This window comes from Lacerta agilis, chromosome 2, assembly GCF_009819535.1.
Source record: "Lacerta agilis isolate rLacAgi1 chromosome 2, rLacAgi1.pri, whole genome shotgun sequence".
In the NCBI taxonomy this organism is placed as follows: Eukaryota; Metazoa; Chordata; class Lepidosauria; order Squamata; family Lacertidae; genus Lacerta; species Lacerta agilis.
In genome coordinates, this window is record NC_046313.1 from 82,213,740 (window position 1) to 82,235,467 (window position 21,728).

The window sequence follows — 21,728 nt, forward strand, 5'->3', positions numbered from 1 at the left end:
ATGATTAGATTATGAAGCTTGTGATATTTAAGCTTTTGAGGGAGCCTAGGAACATTTAGCCCTAAGAATCTGTGTTACCCGTAAGTCTCAGTCTCTCTCTCTCTCTCTCTCTCTCTCTCTCTCTCTCTCTCTCTCTCTCTCTCTCTCTCTCTCCCTCCCTCCCTCCCTCCCTCCCTCCCTCCACCTTATGTCCAGCTATTCATGACTGCCACAGAGATTGAAAGGGTAAGAAGGAGGGAATCCGGTCTCTGTAGTTTCCCCTTGTTGATATTGTTGGGTCTCCTATTCTCTGCTTGGCTTCAGGCAAAGGTTTACACAAGCAGGCAGTCACGCAAGCTTCAGTAACAAGCATCTATTTGAAAGCTATGTGTCAGGCTTAAACTATCTGGAAAATTTCTGTCAGAAATAGAATTCTGCTTCTGTCGCCTCTCACATCCTGCCTAGATAGTACTTCTGGTTGTATTGTAAATCAGAGTTGGTATGAAAAAAATAGAGGTGTGGGGAATTCCTTGGGAAATGCCATACGGATGTCGGATCTCTGTACCAGTGTCTAGGTTTCATCCAAAATTAGGCCATTGTAAACTTATGCACATCATGCTCAAGTCCCACTAAAAGTGAGTATTGGGTTGCAGCCTTTGTACCCTTGTCGGGGGTCTCGTGCGGAACCACTGTGTTGTAAGAATTTATGGTCTTTTATTTATATATATAATATATTATTAATTCACCAAGCAAACACAGGAAGAACAGGCTTCACACCATTTTTCACTCCCAAACTGACAAACTGTTTCTTTGCAAGGAGGAAGGAGGTGAGCAGCCCTCTGCCTGAGTGATAATCTCTGGCATTCTGATGGGCCATGATCCATGGATTTGGCCCGGGCTAGAACAAAGGACGGTCATTAGCCCTGCATTAACCCTGCCTGCCCAGGACAGGAAACCATGAACACTTTTGTTTTGCTGAAGTGTGTGTCTGGGAGGGGTTCAAGGAGGGATGGCACAGGTGTGAGAATTCTCAGGTTACCTCCTCTGACCATCCCAATTTGTGATGTAATTCTGATGTATGTATGATGTATGGAGGGGTGGTCTTGAGCTGGAGGGGGGCAATTTCAAAAGTCTATATAGGAGCTTGCGCTCCATTGTTCTAGGTCTTTTGCTTGCAAAACACCCTGCTGCAACAGTTTTTAATAAACAAGGCCTTGCTTTGGGAGACTCGGTATTGTCTTTGTCTTTGTGCTGCGTTGTCGGGAAGGGGCTCTTAAATTATAGCACTCTTCCCAGGGTTACGGACTCCCTTCTGGAGACGGACCCAGTTACAGAATTTTTTATAACAACTGTATAACAGTGCCCCCAGCTCCCAACCCCTCTAGATGGTCCAGAAGGATGTTACGGTCAATGGTGTCAAAAGCCGCTGAGAGATCCAGCAGAACTAGGAAACAGCTCTCACCTATGTCCCTAGCCCGCCAGAGATCATCCACCAGTGCGACCAAGGCAGTTTCAGTCCCATGATGAGGCCTGAATCCCGACTGGAAGGGATCCAAATGGTCCGCTTCTTCCAGGCATGCCTGGAGTTGTTCAGATGTCCTAGATGTGATGCTGTTACTACAAATTTAAATGCCCATGGATGCAATTCCCTATTTGCTAGGAACTTGTGTACTTCTGAGTGCAACTGGGCCCTTTCTTCTAGCAGTGTTCTCTCGGCTTGGCTTGGCAGTTGTCCGTTCTGGGTGTTCAGTGAACCCACTGAAGATTGCTGGGAACTGTATCTTTTAAATTACCGTACTGCTGTATTCTGCTGGAATTAGCAGAGCCCAGGTTTTTTTTTGTGTGTGTGCACCTTGTGGGTATTTCATCTCACACATTGCCATTCATGGTATTTGAGTACTTCAGTTATTTCTCTCTTCGGTCTTCCTCTCTGTTTTCTCTGCATCCCCCAGACCCTGAAATTCATGGCCAGAGTCTGCTGGACTAGAGGTTGTCATGGTAACAGCTCTCTTCCTGCTGAGGTGGAGATGGGAACAGATTTCATGGTTCAAGGAATTTCCCCATTCCTGACCCCTCCTTCCCTCCTTCCTTGTGGTGTTTTCTCCACATCTCCCTGTCATCCTCTCTTAGTACCAAGCTGCTAGGCCTGCGAAGGGAGCATACACACTGCATGTTAACTGCAGGCATTTTGCCATCCTTCTTGCCTCCTTCCTGTGCCATGACCTGTGACAGACTTAGGCTGGGGGATCTCATGGGATGCTTGCAAGGAGGATCTCGTTCAAGGTATACTATATGAATGAAAAGGCTGAGGGGGAAAGAAGAGGACTTCTCTAGACCCTAATCACTTGCAGTTTCCCTGCCTCCTTTTTTTTAAATCAAAATGTTGGTGAACCTCATTTCTGGAGGCAACTGTCAGCTTGGCAGACTAGGGTTCAGCTTAAGCAAAGGCAGAAAAATCTTGCCCAACGTGTTTGTCTTTTGGTCCGAAAGCAGTGTGTTTTGGCAACTTGGCCCTTTCAGGCCTTGTTTCCTCATTTCAAATGTGAAATAGGTTGTTTTAGGTTGATGCCTGTGAACCGCCCTGAGACCCCTGGGTATAGGGCAGTATATAAATAATAATATAAATATAAATATAAATAAATAAATAAATAAAATAAAATACAGTCGTACCTTGGAAGCTGAACACCTTTGCACTCTTTGGCTCCCAAACGCCGCAAACCCGGAAGTGAGTTTTCTGGTTTGCTAATTTTCTTTGGAACCTGAATGTCCAGCGCGGCTTCCATGGCTTCTGATTGGCTGCAGGACGACCCTACAGCCAATCGGAAGCTGTGCCTTGGTTTCTGAATGTTTTGGAAGTCGAACAGACTTCTGGAACGGCTTCTGTTCAGCTTCCAAGGTATGACTGTAATAATAATATCCAAATGACAAATGGTATGGGGGAGACTAGGATTCCACTTTACCTTGCCGTCTACCAGCTGCTTGGGAGAGAACAATACAAATTATTATTAGTCTAAACTCCTACAGAGTTAGAATTACTTTCCTACAAACAAGACTGCACCAGTTTTTGGAAGTATCAGAATTGGTGACAAAGAAACACACATTTTGTACTAGAAAAACTGATTCTGTGACCTGCATTAATTGTGCAGATCTTCCTATATGTGCCTCTTTATTGCACAATTTATTCTGCTTCTGAATTTTGAGAGAGTGCTGGGGGCACCAGTCACAAGTTGCCTTTAGCTGCTATGGGAGTGGTGTGGCATAGCACAAAATGGTGGCCATGCAGAGCATGGAATAACACAAAATTAGAGGCAGCCACCCCCAGCAGCTTGATTAAGACAATTGTTGAACTTTTTAAGCATATTTAATCATATCAGATAATTGCTGAGAAGTGTTCTATATAAGTGTTCTAAGTGAGTCATGGTCCAGCTAGGCATTTTTGGCATTCCAGGACTTTCTACTGTGGTACATCCAGTGGGAGCTCACTGCCAACCTGGGCAAAGCTAAAGCCATTGCCATGGTGAAGCCCCCCTACCTCTCTGCCTGTGAGAAGGAGCATCCTGCCTCTTCCCGCCCCACCCCCACTCCTGGGCAGTGTTCATTGCACTCTTCCAGTATACAGTGGTACCTTGGTTCTCAAACGTAATCTGTTCTGGTAGACGGTTTGACTTCCGAAACGTTTGAAAACCAAGGCGCAAAGGTCTGGCTGCAAGTTCAATTGGAGAAACTGAAAAACACGCAGCGGAAGCCATTCGACTGCCGAGGTGTGTTCAAAAACGGAAGCAATTACTTCTGGGTTTTCGGCGTTCAAAGTTCGGTTTCCAAGACACTCGTAAACAGAGGTACCACTGTACCTCATTTTTTACTACTACAGCTACAGTGGGAGGTAACTGCCTGGAAGCACTTTAAGATAGGTAAGGTGGTCTCTGTGAGGGCCTGCAGATGGATTGGGAGTATTAAAACTGCCCTGCACTGTTTTGGCATTTCGGCCTAACACACCTTCTCTCTCTCTCTCTCTCTCTCTCTCTCTCTCTCTCTCTCTCTCTCTCTCTCCCCCCCCCCCCCGTGTTTTAGAAGCCACATATCAGTAAACATATGTACAATAAATGCTATGGCACACTTAGAATTTGTCACTAGCATGAAAGGCAAGGGAAGATAAGCCTTGCCGGCTTCCTCTCTATTTTGGATATGGCTTTCTAAAAATGCACTCTATGAAGCTATTCTGCAGACCTCTCTCGGTCTCCCAGAGAGACCCAAACAACCTCGCAACTGTTCTGTGAACAGGGTCCACTTCATCCTGCCCCCGCCCAGTCCTCTCATCCCTTGTTGAATTCTGTCTGTCTCTGGGGCAGAATGTAGGAGTTGTTTAACATCTGTGCAGACACGAGGGCCAGCAGCTTAGGACAGGATGTGGGCAACGTGGTGTCCATGCGAAACTACAGGGAGGAATGTAGATGGGTGGATTCTGTAGTTTGCATGTGTGTGTCTGCAGCTTGCAAGCACATTATTCTTGCCGCCCATGAGATACAACATTCCCTATTTAGGAGTGACCTGGGGGAGAACTGGAAAGCACACAGGTGCAGAATTATATAGTGCCATTCCCCTTGGGCCCTGTAGCACAGATGCGAAGAGCTGCACAATGAATCCTTGAGACTGTGATAAAAGCTGACAAGAAGAATTCCTCAAGTGGTGCTGGTTAAAACATGTGCATGGAAGGCCTCGTCTCTTGTTAGACCAGCTGCTAGCCACAGTATCTTGGCCCCTGTAAAAGGACAGGCAACTTTCCCCCACATGCTTAGACCCTTTACAACACTACGCTCACTTTACTGTGTGGTTTCAAAGTAGATTTAAGCACCAGGCAGCTGTCATAAAGCAGGGAGAGATGGCCAGGCCCTCTCTAGCATGCTGGCTAGAAACTCCAAGAACAGATTCTTTCATGGACATTCAACCCGCTTAAACTCTCAATGTGTGTATTTTCTCCTTTCTGCTCCTGTCCCCTTTTTCCTGTGTTGTGTCTGTTGTAAACCATTCTGCAAGGGCATGTCTATATGTTATCTTTTGTACAGAGTGTAGTGAACTTTACAGCATAAATAATGTCAATGGTAATGATAATAATAGTAATAGTAATAAATTAATAATAGTAATAGGTAAACATATAACTCTTCTGCCTCAAAGTAGTAGCAGAGGTCTTTTATCTAAAGGTGCTCCATTAGCTGAAGCAGATCTATATCTCCCTCTACCTGGAGAAGACTTAATTAGATGAGAGATTTGCTGCAACACAAGCTAATATTACCAACTGTGGTTTATTAAAACAAAAATAAGCTGTGTGCCCACATGCTCCCTCTTCACTCCCCCCATCCTTCCTCCCTTCATAATCATGGGTGTAGCCAGGATTTTTGTTAGGGGTGGCAGGCCTTTTGTTAGGGGGTGGCAGAACCTTAGTTAGCTATGTATTTATTTTGATTTTGATTTATTTTGGGGGCAGCTGCCCCTCCACAACACTCCTTGGTTATGCCGATGCTTCATATGTCCAGCTTCAGCAGAAATTTCCTGGTTTCTTAAACTACAGTTTCCTGTGACATTTGAAGAGGGAAAATATGGTTTAAGGTCTCTCTCCAGACCTGTAGCTGATCACTTCTGTTTTCTGTAGTTTAGCTCTTTGGCAATGCGGCACAATTGGTAGGTACTGTATGTAGGTTACCATTCTTTTGGAAACATTAAGTAAACAAAGAATATGGGGAACTAACGGTTATTCCATTCATGGAAGGTTGCCCTTTAAAAAGTTACAACACCCTAGTCACTTTGCTGCTTTTTCTAGCAATTTACAGTTTCAACTGGAAGGGAAATATTCATGTAACTGTAAACCATTGAAAAGGATACAGGAACATAAAGGTTGGTATGACCTGCCATTAGGGTATTTGAGTCAAAAGTTGGCCTTAATGTGATGGGGATAATGGCGAGTTCCAAAGCTTCTGCACTGAAAAGATGGACTCCTCACAGATGCAAAGTGAATGTTATATGGCACTTGTAAAAGTGTAAGTTCCTTAAATCAAGAGGTTCAGTAGACACTGAGTAGACACTAAGCTGATTAAAGGTAAAGGTAAAGGGACCCCTGACCATTAGGTCCAGTCACGGACGACTCTGGGGTTGCGTTGCTCATCTCGCTTTATTGGCCGAGGGAGCCGGTGTACAGCTTCTGGGTCATGTGGCCAGCATGACTAAGCCGTTTACCTTCCCACTGGAGCGGTACCTATTTATCTACTTGCACTTTGACGTGCTTTTGAACTGCTAGGTTGGCAGGAGCAGGGACCGAGCAACAGGAGCTCACCCCGTTGCAGGAATTCGAACCGCCGACCTTCTGATCGGCAAGCCCTAGGCTCTGTGGTTTAACCCACAGCACCATAGCAGGTTGTTAATTACCCAGGTAGCTTGTAAACAAAGAAATTTTGTAAACAAAGAAATTTTCACCAAAACTGGGGGTGCAAAGGAAAGTGAGGAAGGCGTTTGCAGGTGCAAAACCTGTTTGCAGCCCCTGGGACTTCATCTCTGTTATTGCATCTGAACTGGGCCTCAGGTTGCTGCATCTCTGCCCTATATAGTTATAGACTGAGCATTGTGCTAGCTATGCAAGAGAACAGGATCCTGGCATATTTGTGACCTACTGTGCAATTTGCTGAGGCCACTCTTGAAAGAAAGATTTGCAGTTGAAACAGGTACATGTTAAAATTGCAGCTCGTGCTCACTTTTACCTTGCAATGTGCATGGTAGATAGGGTTTGTATTGGTCCATGTGTGTTTACCACAAAAACATACTACAAGGGGACAGCGCTAGTTCCTACAGTTCATATGCACTTAAAAAACAATGTTGCCAGCTTGTTATGGGGTAGAAGCCAGTGCACACTAAATGTTAACATGTATTTGCCTCTGCCATGAAGTGTGTGAAGTGTCTCTTACTCGCTGCATCCCAGCAGTTTTTGTTTTTTTCGAGTGTATTGATTTTTACAGTAATTTTATATAGATGTAGGAACTTCAGAAATCCTACCATATTATTTTGGTTTCATTCCTTCACTTTGATAATTTCCACGTTTGGGAACTGTCCCATGTCCTTCTTTTGCACTCTTCTGAAAAGATTCTGAAAGTGGAAATTAGATGGTTAAGTGGTGTATATCCTGGCATGTGCCTGTGGAATTGTGGAATTTTTTTAAGGAACGGTGATGGAGTGAGAGGCTGCATGGGCCTCTTGAAATTCATGGGAAGGAATAGGAAGAGGGTTTTTAAGAGAGTTCTCTCACCTGTGACTGCCTTACACATACTTTCAAGTTCCTGAGGAAGCCATCAGCATCTGCACTAGAATTATATGTTTTTGTAGCTGTGATGACTTTGCAGATTTCTGTACCATTTTCTCATTCGTAGCCATTTGCATGATGTGCTGGAATGCTGTCAAACAGCTAATCTCTTTCTTCTTTTCTCTCCTACAGCCCCTGCAAATTGATGACAATTTCTGTGGTCAGGATTTTAACCAACCTTTGGGTGGAACAGTCACCATTGAAGGTGTGCCGCTCTTTGTGGACAAGGAAGATGGCATGACATCAGTGGCTGCGTATGACTACCGTGGGCACACCGTGGTCTTTGCTGGGACACGGAGAGGCAGGATAAAAAAGGTAGAGGGCAATGAAGTTCTTGCTTTGGGGTTTTGTAGGGTTATGTTGCTTGGAGCATAAGGGGGCAAAAGCCAGAGGGTGAGAGCAATGGAATGGAAGGGGCGGATATTTCCATGTGCACAATTTCTTCATAACGTTTGGAGCTATTTCTGTATGGAAGGATTTGACCTTGAACAACTGTTACTTGCTTTTTTCTAGTATCCTTTCCATCTGTTCTTTCAGCAGAAGTATTACCCTCTGTACAATCTCTCCTGGGGCAGAAATATTTTAAAAATACAGGCCAATATTACATGTCAAGTGCCTTTTTCTGTGCGATTTGCTAAAGCCAGATTGCTTTTCTTCATGTCTTCAGCAAGTCTTGTAGGGAAAATAGCAAATAGACTCAGTTGGTCTCTTTTTAAGGTCTCATTAGAGCAGGCTTCCTTCTCTTTAGAGGACCTTTGCCTGCCTGTTTGAGGTTGCCATCATTTCTGTTCTACCTGACTTTGCCATGAAGTTACTGCTACTTTCCTGTTAGCTTCTGCAGCACTGCCACACACATTTGCCTGTGTTACACTAAGCAGATGTAATTTGGGGGGAAATTCCTGAGGACGATGGCTCTGCTCTGTCAGCAAGAACCAAAGACTCTGATAACTGTGCATGTGCCTTGGAGACTGCAGAATAACTCTGATGTGGATGATTTAAAACATCTGTGGGCCTAAGTCCACAAAGTAGAGGGAACTCATCCTTCCCCAGCTACACAAAGGGTTCTTGTTGTTGGTAATTAGCAAATAACTGTATGCCTCTCCTCAATATCTCCACAGGGCATGGGTTTCCTGTTATCATAACATCGTTCCTATAATTACAGCTGGCTATTCCCTGTGTAAACACAGCCGGCAATAACTGCATCTTCTACCAGGCAGAATTGTATTTAGGGTCTTAGCAGAATTTTTTAGGAAGCACCTAATCAAGTAGGGGGCTCCTCTTTACCCAAAGCATGTTGATACTGGGGTCTGGACTAAGGAATGGCTTGAATTTTGAGTTGCTTCCACTTTTTGATATTTTTGCCCCTCTCTGCCTAAGATTCTAATTTTCAAAGCTTGTAAGTATTTTCTAGTACAGAAGTCAGTGTAGTGCCTTTTGAATGTGAATGCAGAGAGGAAGGCACACAGGGGCTTAGTATATGCATTGAATGTATTATTCTCTTGGGAAGAACAAAATCCTTGTACAAACAGAGCATATAATAGATGCAGGTGTGCATTAGTGGAAGTCAGCATGTGCTCGTCAAACTCGGCTGAGAACGTTGCACGTTTTGCTGCAGAAAAGGACTGAGGTTTGCCATAGGAGCACCCATTAGCCAATTCTGTGTCCCTGATGAGGTGTACATGTGTGACACATGTGTGCAAATGTTTCTAACCCGTTCATACTTAACGTGCCTTTTTAAATATGTATATCTTAAAAGCATAATGTGTGAAGTGTTGGGTTGTGGCCCTTAAGATTGTGTCTTGGAAGCATAGCTTAGGAAGGGGCTGGTGCTCAACGTGCTAATTACGGATGTGGGGTGGCAGGAGCTTTACTCTGTTGATCGAACATTCTGTACACTGAATTTGCTCTGCATCTTGCCCTGCTTGGAGTCATCTTGTCTATGTGGAATGTTTTTCTAACACAGGGAAACTGGTATCTACGTCTAATCCCTGCAGACTGAGAACAAGCAAGATACTGATTTTTAGTTCAGTGAATCTGGAATGCAAAGACTGGCCTGAGGCCAGGTTGAAGGTCGTTTTTAGGATATGTGATTAAGACACTGTAGGCCCTACATAAGCAGAGGAGAGTTGTTTTGTTTATTAGGAGGGTAAATAGAGTTGGTTTGGGAGCTTTTTTTAGTCTGAAGCCTTCTCAGCTCAGCACTAGGAAAACTGTGAAACCCTAAGGTAGTGTCGTAGCTGTTGTATTACAGAAATGTAGGTGTTTTGTTCAATAAGAACAACCTAGACTCTGCCACTTTGAAGTGAAAGCTCATCTTAGCCAACTTTGTTCTCTGCTCTAAACATGAGACCTCCTCAGAAAAGACAGCTCATCTAGACAGCAGGCGGAGCAATATATCAGTATTTTAAGAGAGAACACATGAGGTGGCCTTAAGACTGATCTTATAGGCCTCATCATTCAAAGATTAGATATTTTGTTTGAACAGCCAAAAGTGAGTTACTTCTTATAGGAGACTGAATTCAGATACAAAGTATTGGGAGGAGTAGCTGTGTCACAGCTGCTTCATGAATTAACTTTGCTCTACATCAGGGTTTCTCCAGCTGTTTTGGGACAATTCCCATCATCCCTGGCCACTGGTCCTGCTACCTAGGGATAATGGGAGTTGTAGTCCAAAAACAGTTGGGAGACCCAAGTTTTGGTAACCTTGCTCTACATGGAGACAATCTCTGGGTGTGGAGACATATATGTGCTTTAAAGTATGTCTGTGGCACAAATGTTTTCCCCACTGCAGATATGCATATTTGGCAGATGCTGTGAATTATTTATGTACAGAAAAAGTGTAATGTAGAGCATGAGGTCTTTTCATTGGTGGATCTTGGTTTTTCTATGTCTTGGGTATATGGGGAAGCTGAACTACCAAGGAGAGAGAGAGGACCTGGTGTACACCACTATTTGAAGTTCTTGAGCTAGCAGTCTATGTTCTCAGCCACACTGCTCTAACTGTTAGGACATCCATAATCTTGCTTCAGTGTAGCAGTAAGACTTCATTCCCTTTTGGGCAGTAGCACCTGTTCTTGATATTTCCTGACTTATTTCCGATCAAAAGAGGCACCAGGATGGCTGGCGGCCTCTATTCCAAATGGATTGTGAGAGATTTCACATTGTCAGGGCTTTGCTGCCATGAAGGCTAAGAGGAGACATAGGCAGATTGTCATCCCTTTCGGATTGATATGTGGTCTGAAGTGACTGGTGTCTCCTTTCTACCATTCTCTCTTCCACTTTTGAGGTTCCAAATTGCAGGCTTTAAAGAGTTCTCTGCTGGGGCAGTTCGGCATGTAAGAATGTGTGGACGGACATGTGGCAGGAGGATAGATGAAACCACTGAGATGGTGTGCTTTAGCATCCAATTATTTGTCTCTGGTGAATCCTGATGTTTGCTTTATGTCCAGCAAATTTCTTCCTTTGGTGGTAGCTTCCTCCTCCCTTAGAGGGAGATGAGGGGCAGATGGGGCTTGTCAACCTGGGAAGGTTGCCCGTCAAGGAGAAGGAAACTCTAATCCTAAACCTCTGCTCCCTTGCTGCTATACTCATTCATGAGAAAGGCTTCTGGAGTAAACCCAGAGGAAAAATCTGTGGGAGAAGAAAATACTAAGAAGTAAACCCTACATGAACCCAAAATGAAATCCCTAAGATGGTTGGATAGCGTCTTATATGCCTCCCTCCTGCAGCCAAGTTGGTGCCAAACATCATGCTTTCTATGCCAGCGAGGCTGGGAGGGGGGAGTTTTGTCCTCTGGGCAGCCAGGGACCTTCATACACGGGACCCAGGCTTGCACCCTGGAGAGGGCACTTCAGTGCTCCTAACACAGAAAAAACAACACGGGAGGCAGCAGTTAGAGGAGTTATCGGTCTCTGCAGCCACAACAGGCATTGTGATTCTCCAGCGGGTTGACTTCACCCCCAGAGGCACAGTATCTCAAGACAGATGGCTGTCATCATCATCATCATCATCAACAACAACATTCTGCCTTTCCCCCTAACTTTTCCTTTCTTCCTGCCCGTTTGATTGACATATTCGTAAGACTGCTAGGCAGGTTGGTAAAGAATGCAGATATAGGGTTAGTTAGGTCTGAAACTAGTTTCAGCTGACTTTTCAGAGCATCCCTGCCCTCAACTTTGCATGCCAGCTAGTCCCAAATAATGCTAAAAATAAGCAACCCTGCAAACAGGGAAGAAAAGGATATGTGCCTTTGCCAGATATCAGTTTTGAGTGCAACATATAGCGGAACTGTAGTGGGGCTTACCCCCCCCTGAAGTGTCTGTGTATGTCGGTGTATAAAGTGGTCTGTGTCCCCTGCTTTAACCTTGAGGTAGTGGTGTGTGTGTGTGGAACTCCTGGGGTGACATCGAGAACTTGGATTTTTTTCAGCAAGGGCCGCCTGACTGAGATTGGAAGATGGGGAAAATGCTGCTTCAGCAGTTACTTGATCCTCCTAGGGAGCCCCGTGCAATCAGACCCTGCCCCTGGCTGTCTCTGCAGCTACAGCAGGAACACAATTCTCCCAGACTTCCTTCACTCTTGTTCCCCCAACCTAGAGGTAAATAGAGGATGGGACGTGTGGCTACAGAGATGTATATAATGGGAGGCATTATGTGAAGGCTGCAAAAGAGATGGGGAACAGTTATTATTGCTAGGCATAGGACAAAATATTTGAGGGACACAAGGCCCGAGAATTATAGGTGGCTTCCTGGCTAGGAAATGTTGCAGGAAGGACCCTGTGTGACACTGGAATTAAGTTGTCCTAAAGGCTTCCTGATTGTTTTGACTCCTAGTTGTTTTTAAAATCCAGTCCCTGTGCATATATAACATTGGGTTGTAGCCAGCATTAATCCTTCTCAGAGCAGAACCACTGGAATTAATGGGCATGTCTAACTTAGGGTCCATTGATTCCATTGATTTCAATGAGTCTACTCTGAGTAGAATTAATGCTGGCTATAACTCCTCACTCTCAAAAACAAAGAGCAGAAGCGGATGGGTGAAATAATGGGTGAACTTCCTTCAGGGTGAATAGCTGGAGATGTGGGGCAGTAGCACAGCCTTCCATGCAGCTCACACAATGGCTGTCTGCAGTTTCTGTCTCCTGGCAGGGTTGTTAATCCTTTCGCTTAAAAGCAGTAAATCTTGTGCCAGAATTCCCTTCGGCATTTTGGTGAAAAGGCTGATCCTGGCACTATGTGGCAAGGAAAATCTTCCCATCTCCTGTTTCTCGTAAAAGGAGGTGGAAAAGATGCAGGCCTTGAGAAGGAATGTGGGCACTGCAGGAAGGGGTGTGGCTAGCTTAAGGCATGCTTCCTCGATGTGCTTAACAGTTAGCTCAGACTTTCCTCTGCTAGTCGCCTACGGGAGTGCTGCCCTTCAGACGTTTATTTAGAACCTTCCAAAGGCTGCAGACACCATACATTGAGCTCCCCAAGAATCTTGGGAAGTGCAGTTTGTTAAGGGTGCTGGGAATTGTAGCTCTGTGTGGGGTGAATTGCATTTCCCAGGATTTTCTGGTGTGTGCATCCTTTGTGTAGTATGTACGAAGCCACAGTTCTGTGCCTCTGCCTGTGTTTTTCTACTTCAAGGTGCGTTCCCCACCTCACAGGAGTCACTCCCATGAAAACGTCATTACGAAGAACAAAAGTGTTGCTTGAGTTAGGAGGCTGGGGTGGAGAGGACAGGAATTATGCTTAAGAACCTTGGGCTGTATCCAGGGCCGTCTCATCCATAGGGGCTGGTGGCGCAGCGCACCAGGGCGGCGGGCCCCCCAGGGGCGCCCACGCGAGCCCGCCGGCATACCGGGCTCCCCCTCCCCAACCCGCCCCCACCCCCACGGGCGGGCTGGCGGGCTGCAAGCCGGCCGCCCTCGCCTCCCGGAGCCCCAGCTGGAGTGCTGGAGTGACGCGGGGCTTTGCGTGCCCTTCCAGCACTCCAGCTGGGGCTCCGGGAGGCGAGGGCGGCCGGCTTGCAGCCCACCCGCCCCTCATCCCCTGCCCGCTGGCGCGCAAGCGCCCGCTCCAACGCCACGCCCCTCATCCCCCCCTCCCGAGGGGCGGCAGGCCGGGGGCGCCGATGGATCGCCTTGCCACGGCCACCGATCCCTCTAAGACGGCCCTGGCTGCATCCTCTTTCATGACTGTTATAAATATGGAATAGGTCTCCTGTTTCAGGGATGGAAATCCTGTGTCGTCTTGTACTACAGCTCCATTATCTCTGACCATTGGCCATGCTAGCTAATGCTGATGGGGATTTCACTCCAGCAACATCTGAATGGTCACAGGTTTCACCTCCCTGCTCTATTTAGTCTGTGAGCTAGGAAACTGTTCTCATTTCTCTGTCAATTGGAGCAGTTTGCACTGACAGAAGTGCCTTGGCCATCAGTATTCAGTGATCATAAGCCTGGAAGAAATCTCAAAGGTATTGAGTTGAGCCTCTGTCCTGCATCCAGGGTCCCCTCTCTGGGATTTAGGTGTACTTATTCCATTACATGAATGGTGGCTTATGGATAGTGTTCATTGTGTCTCAAGGAAAATTACCTAATGAGCTTGGAAGGATAATCATATTAAGAAATGCTGGAAATGTTTAAAAAGATATGGCTAAGCTCACCAAAGCTCAGCCCCAGGTCGGGGTATTTAAAATATTTGTTATGGACATGTGATGTCATAACACAGTGGATTAAATTCCTTTCCCTCCACTGAGAAGTAGCCATACCTTTCCACTGAATGAGACCTTTCAACAACTCAGCCATGCCTTGGCTCGTTTGTCTCAGGAAGAGACAGATGTGCACGGAGAGCTGTTGCGTTTGCAAATTCATGGGTGCCTACATCTGTAGTCTTAGAAACCCCACTGCCTGTGTTGCTGGATATGGGCAGTGCTGCTTCCTGCCTAGGTTTGTGCAATATCGGAGGTCAAAGGGGAAGATAGACAAGCCTTCTCCAGAAGATGGCCTTAAAAGAAGATTGTGAGCTCATGTCCTTGTACGATGAGCAGGGCCCCTCTTCTCCATGGAGAGCAGCGTCTTCTCTCCATGCTACCCTGCCCTCTTGCATTTGTTCAGGATGCCAGATGCAAACGCACAGAGCCCCTTTGTCCCATGGAGCAACAGTGCAGGCGTGGCCCAGTTTGCTGTGCTTCGATAGACATGCCTCAGACAGTTGCCTCTCTGAGTATGTTCTGCCAGCCGGCACCTGTTGCAGCTGTAGCCTCACCCTTGACCTGCCCTTCCTCATCCTGTCTCTTCTGTCACCCCTCCCTCCCCCCCTTTCCTTCCTTCCCCATTTCCCTTGTGCCTCTTCCTAGCTCCTCACTGAGAAGATGATTGTCTCATTGGTTCTTGCAACTGGATGGCAATTTCAGATCTCGGCATTTGGGAGAAGAGGGGCGGGGGCAGCGATGCTAATCTGGAGCATAGTTTTTTCTTCTGCCCTCCTCCTCCAGCCTGGAACTCTGGAAAGCGAGACTTCAGAAGCTCTCCTGTACATATATTTCTAGCTGTAATTGAAACTAACAGGTCATACATTAGATTCGTCAACACCTCAATTTCTTTAAAGCTGGTGTAATCATACACATTTTTAAGACAAGTGACACTTAAAACATCATGACACCGACAGACTGGGAACTTAGGCAAGCAAATGAAAGAATCCAATCATTTTGCACTGGCCTTCTCCCTGAGGTCTTAAGAAGTAGGATTTCTTAAGTTAGAACCTCCAAAGATGCAGGAATGTGGAGTTGTGGGTGTGTATCTCTGCCCTCCTGTACTGATCCCACTGAGGTGGAGGGAGGGGCCTAGCAGTGCGTCATGAGCTCCTACTGTGGTTCAGGTAACAGCATTGCTAGGTAGGCTGCATCCACTTTTTTTCTTCTTTGTTCCTGCTGCCCTCCTTCACGTCCTCCCTGCTATTGGTACATTTTATGTGCTTCTGCAAATGTCCAAGATCCCCCTAAGTATGCCAGTAGCTCCCTTAATTTGGCTGCTAAGGGATCAGCACACTGTGCCTGAGCTTGGCATTAGTATGAGTGTTATGCTCTCAAGGCACTTTAATAAATATAAATATATATATCTGTGCATCTTCTTCACCTCAAAGAAACCATTGGTAGACATGATTTCTTACCTAAGCCTTTGTGGGGTCATACAAACAGCCCTGCTGGTCAGAACACAGGCCCACCGTGGGCAGCCAGAAGCCACTAAGTAATCCTAGCTATACAGTTGTGACTGTTGGTACATTGATCTACACCAGGGGTAGGCAACCTAAGGCCCGGGGGCCGGATGTGGCCCAATCGCCTTCTCAATCTTGCCTGTGGACGGTCCGGGAATCAGCGTTTTTTTTACATGAGTGGAATGTGTCCTTTTATTTAAAATGCCTCTCTGGGTTATTTGTGGGGCCTGCCTGGTGTTTTTACATGAGTAGAATGTGTGCTTTTATTTAAAATGCATCTCTGGGTTATTTGTGGGTCATAGGAATTCGTTCACCCCCCCCCCCAATATAGTCTCCCCCCCCCAACCATGGCTGAAAAAGTTTGCTGACCCCTGGTATAGAAGTTCTAGCTTACCCAAATGCAGAAAACAGGCTTCTGGCACAAAAGGGAGAGAGAGATTGAGAAGTGGAACTGCGACGCTCCACTTCAGCCTTGTAATTAGGTGTTCATGGATGCCTATGGCAAGTAGAAACTGCCTTTAGGTGCCCTGGCATGGCCCCATTATTATTGTATGGGAGTCCTCATCCCCCTCTCTCCCAGGAAGTGAGAGTGAACAAAGCCACAGCAGCCACTCCTCCTTGGGGAATATAGCTGGGAGCTGTGGCTGCTGCATTTGTGCAAATCTTCCCTTGCTGTCAAAAGAGGGAGAATATCAACACTGGCTGCCCAGGAAAGCACTACTGCCTTTCTGATCTCTGTTGCGTTCCTGACAGAGATACAGGGGGAGAACTCACGTTCAGTCAGAGGAAAAAAAGGAAGGGATGGGTGGGTGGAACTTAGCTAAAAACGAACAAATAAATGTGTATTTGTTACATGGCTAAAATGGAAATTCAATGGGGTAGCTGCACTGTAGGAAGTTATAGTTCCCCTCCATGACTGGTGGGTTTCTCATTAATTTACTGCTATACAGACCTAAACAAAACTGCAGTAAGTAACCATAGCAGGAACTGGTCACTTTTTAATCACTAGGTATTTTGCTATTTTGGAATTCTTTCACCTCTGTGGTGTTATAGAAAAGATGTCCTACTGGCCTTCCCCCAGCCCCAGTCATTGCATTTCTGTTGTCATGGGATTGTTGCGCACAAATGCAATGATCTTTGGATTTGCAAAGGTGACTAAATGTGAAGATGGCTAGGATTGCCACATAGAAGCCACATCCTCTTGCCTGCGTTGTTTGACTTTTGGTCAAACAGACCACAATTGAAACAGAGAATTACATGCTGTTTTTTCCACACCAACTCTTTGTTGTTCATTGTGATTTCCTGTGGAAGATAGTACCGCTTTTCTACCCCCTTGCTTTTGCCAAAATCTCCTCTTCTTTGCAGTTATTTGATTATAATTATTTAATCTGATCACTCTAGATATTCACTAGTGCTACGTTCAGTTCAGTTTAGATTAGATTGGCATTGCAAGGGAAGAAATAAGTACTAATTATGAACACTTACAGCATAGCTTGAGATAGGAGTTCCCATTAGCTTGCAGTATGGCCTTGTGTATTGTCCCAATTCTTGGTTCCTCCCTGTTTTTGAAAAGAGCAACCCGCTTATTCAGACAGCCACCATCTGTTATTAAACCTACAAATGGTCCCAAGAAAGACAGAAGTCCCTTAAATATTGATGAGGGAGAAATGAGACCTTTTGAGCCTATTGCCTCAGGCACTTGGGCATTTACAGATTTTCTGTCACCCTGGTTGGAGTGGTGGGAGAAGAAGAGAGATTAAACATTGTGAACCTCTTGGAAGGGGATTATCTGAACAACAAGTTCTGTTGGAGTTTTTATTTGTCTCTCTCAAGGTTGTTTACACAAGTTATCTAGGCGCTATTAGAAGAAATGAGAGCCTTTTAGAGCCAGTCTCAGTTCTAGCCAGGAGAGTTTCTCTGTAAATGAGATAAGGTTGGGGCCAATGAGATTAGGATTAGGCCTAGCAGGGAATCTCTTTAGAGATAAGAGAGTGGGGACGCCATAAATAAATTCCAGGTAAATTCCAGAGGGATCTGTAGGGGATGTCTTTAGGGTTATTATATTTAGGGACTTCTTTCTCAGAGATGTTGGCCAAATATTAGTCTTAGTAGAGGATTCATGTTTATTTCATGATTGGAATGTAGTGGCTTACTATTTTATTATACTTTATCAACAAACAGATCTGAACATTTTATGAGGAATTGAAAATATGCTGATTGTTGCTTTGAAAGATTAGGATGTCCACCATCAAAGTCTACGAGGAATAACTTGAGAGTTGTTTTTTTCAAGGTACATCCTGCTCTGTGACAGAATCTTTTGTATTACAGTGGACGCTCGGGTTGCAAATGTGATCCGTGCGGGAGGTGCGTTTGCAACCCGCGCCGGTGCGTCTGCGCACGCGTGTGATGCAATTCGGCGCTTGTGCACATGCGCAAAGTGCGATTTAGCGCTTCTGCGCATGTGCAAGCACCGAAACCCAGAAGTAACCTGTTCCGGTACTTCCGGGTTCGGTGTGGAGTGCAACCCAAAAAGACGTAACCCGCAGTGGCCGTAACATGAGGTATGACTGTTATTTCCAGTCTGTTTATTAACTTCATTTACATATCTCCCATGAAAACTCTCAACTGAAATTGCCAGTCAGCATAGATGACTTTTACACAAGACATCTTACTTTACTTAGGTATTTTAGTCAGTTACTTTCTGTAAACATGAGCTTTCTTTGGTTGGCCACCTGATTAGTCTGCCTAGGGTATAAACCCTAGACAATGGTATGCTTGTTTTTGTGTGAGAAACTCTATACACATACCCTCCAACAAGAAGACATGAGATGTAGTGGATTTTGCCAGTATAAGTCTTTTAGTTATTCCTTTCAGTTCATGAGGATTACTTCCTTACTTTAGAGACTGGGTGCTTTATATACCCCCCCCCCCAGAAGACAAAGAGTGGACTTGTTGAAGGAGAGGGCTCAGAGTCATGAGATCAGATTCTATTCTTGGTTGCACCACAGACAGTGTAATCTAGGCCATGTTCCTTCCCCTTTAATGTTTGGTACGTCCAAGGGAATAGGTGGTTTCCTGCCTTATTGTTGAAATCATTATCATTGACATTTGTGGTGCTCTTCAAGGTCCTGTTCACCCTCCTTATGCTTTTCTTACCTTATAACTGGACTTGGGACAGGTGGAGGACACTTTCAAATGAAGGGCTGCCTCTTTAACGTGGGGCACTTTGCCACCTAACTAAGGATAGAAGCATAGTGGGAATAGTGAGATGAAGTAGGGCACTTAGAACGAAAACATTTCGGCAACAACTTGAACAACTAGAAAGGTTGGGTAGAATCTACATCATGGCTGAAGTACAGACAGCTCCCCCCCTCATCTGTTTACATTCTTAGGATGCACTCTAAACTTGCCCCTTCCTGTTTGTGGAGGTTTGGTTTGATGGGCAGCAGGGCTTGGCTCACACCTGCAGCCCCCCCCCCCCGTACTCTTAGCTGCAGCTTAAAGTGGTGGGTGGAGCAGGACAACCGGGCCCAATGCTGTCAGGTGATGACAGTGAGACTGGCTTGGGATCCAGTGGATCCCAGACTAGATGATTCCAACCACCTCCCTGCTCTTGGAATGTCCTATTTTGGAACATTTGAAGGATCTCACCAGCAGGCCTCTCTGCATAGCTGCCAACCCTCCCTGCTGTTTCCCAATGCTATAATAAGGGAATTTCCCACAAAAAAGGGAAAGGTTGACAACTATGCCTCTGTGCCCTACACACATGTTAGTTGGTTGGTGGAAAGCTACCTGAGCTACCGGTAGGAGAGCTGGGTGGAGGAGCACTTGCACCATTCAACACACACACACACACACACACCCCAGTGTAGTGACGATGGGGGTGCATACTGTTTTGTTAGTGTGTTAAGAGAATTTGTGTTCCTTATTTTATGCAGTAGAATAAAATAAAGAAAAAATCCTGCCAGTTTCATTTGCTCGGGTTTTTCCTCTGTGCTGTTGGACCATGAGAATAATGCCTTCAGTTGTGGTTTTAAAATCTTGTTTCTGAACCAGAAACTGGAATTTATTTTGATTCTGTTTCAACAGAAACTTCCAGTCAAGGACTCACTTTCTGTTCTTTAGGGGGTGGGGTGGGAGGGAAGGGTTTGGTTTTTTAGCTCAGATGCAATATGTTTTTTGTGTTGTTTGACTGTCTTTCTGCTTTCTTCCTTCTATTAAAGGCCACCCTTCCTTGCTGAATTTCAAATATCTTTCTCTTGGCTCTGTACCATCCTGTTGTTTTGCTGGTAATGAATAAATAAAGCTAAATTAAAGTGTTTAAAATGGATTCCAAGGCTGAATCAGTTCTGATTTTGGCAGGATACATGCATCTTTTCTTCCTGGTGTCAGGAAGAGACATTGACCCTGGAATTTGGGGGAATGTTTTCTTGTCTGCTTTTGTCTATCCAGTCTCCAGTATAATTCCCCTAACCCAGTTTGTTTCTCAAACCAGATGGCTCCTGGTGCTAAGGCATTAGGGAGGTCTCCAGAATCTACACCCCTCCACTAGAGTTCACGCACTCTTCAGCTTGTTTATTCTCTCCCATGGAAGCTGCAGCTGATCTGGCCTCATTTCTGTTTTTGTTGGCTCATCTTCTTTAATAGCAATAACAACAATAAAATAAACAACCTCTCCGTGTTAAGTAGGTTATCCTGCCCTGGCTAGGCTCTGTTCATCACTTCTGCTGGTGAGCTAGAGTTTAAGAATTAATAGCCTTGTCTCCCCATGTCTATGATGACCTGAGGCCTAGTTTTAACCAGTGTCTACGGAGCGCCGTGCTTTACATTGCTACTCTGGGTGATATTCAACTGTTTTACTCAGAGTAGGCCCATTTATTTATGTATTTATATCCTACTATTTTCTTACAGTGGCGTACAAGGTTCTTTCCCTCCTCATTTAATCCCCACAATGACCTTGTGAGGTAAATTAGGCTAAGAAGCAGTGATTGGTCCAAGGTCACACAATGGACTTCATGGCTGAGTGCAGATTTGAACCCTGGTCTCCCAGGTTCTAGTTCAATCCTCTAAATTAATGAACATGACTAAGTTAGATCCATTAATTTCAATGGGTCTACTCTAAAACATATCACCAGTTTTTCACAAGGTGTTGTTGTTTTTTAAAAGGAGAACTAATTTTGCCTGAGCAACAGTCTTCAGAAATGCTGTCTATGCCAAGTTCCATGGTATACTGGTAAGCCATGGAATAATAAAATGTTGGTCAGATTTGGGAGGAAGATGATGTACAATCACCTGCAGGCCAGTGCACTTTAAGGAGAAGAAAACCAAAATCACATCAAAATGAATGGGAGTAATTTGTTACCTCAAGATAACCTTGGTATTCTCAAGGAAATCCCAGGGAGGCGATTTGTCATGTGTAGACGAGGCCTCAATGATCATTTAAAGACATCCCAGGAGCAATGAAACAGTGGACTTTGAAAGTGAGAGAAGCTGGGATAGATCTCTTCAACAACCAGCGTATTGTACAGCCCAGTATGTTACAGTTCCCTGAAGAAAAAAAAAATTCCCCAAAGAGTCTGTCCAGTCTGGAGAATTGCAAGGTTTCGAGTGCATGGTGTTACCTTAGTGTTCTTTCTCAGTTTCAGATGCGTTTAAAAGCAGAGTTTAGGAAGAATTCCTATCAGTTAAACTTGAGAATGCATCTCCTTTACTTTTTAACTGGTTGACACCTGGCAGAAACTGGGGCCAAAAGCTCTGGGACAATTCTGGGAAGAAATGGCAACAACTGTGGCTTGTGACTTGCTGCTTGTGTTATCCAGCCTGCCCTGGCAATGGTGCTCGGGCTTTCGTACCTCAGTGCTTAGAGGCGAGGCAGCTTAATTTCTCTGCTTTGACTAAGCGTGTGAGATCATGTTGGTCTTGTAAGGCCGTTGCTTCTCATGTGACTGTGCTTTGCTGTGCCTTGTGAGGCACAGCACGGCTGTTTAACCATTTTCATAAAAAGGTGCCGGGTTTGTCAACGACATTGTTAGGCACAGTCCACCAGCAGGAAAAGGGCAATTTCTCTCTTGCGTCACTTTTCCTTCTCAGCTGTTAGATAGAGCTGCCCCGGACACAGTTTGCACCAGTTCTGTCTGTTATTCCTTCTTAGGCCACGCTGTTCTAAACCCTTCAGCCTCTCTTTTAATTCACAGCTTTCCAAAGGCTTT

General features: G+C 45.2%; 1 protein-coding gene across 1 annotated transcript in view; it reads left to right on the forward strand.

Annotated features, from left to right (window-relative positions):
- PLXNA1 (plexin A1) overlaps positions 1-21,728 on the forward strand; it is a 283,818-nt gene that overhangs the window by 58,214 nt on the left and 203,876 nt on the right. The window contains 1 exon segment of the mRNA XM_033141063.1: positions 7,454-7,636. Coding sequence (XP_032996954.1) covers positions 7,454-7,636 — 183 coding nt within the window.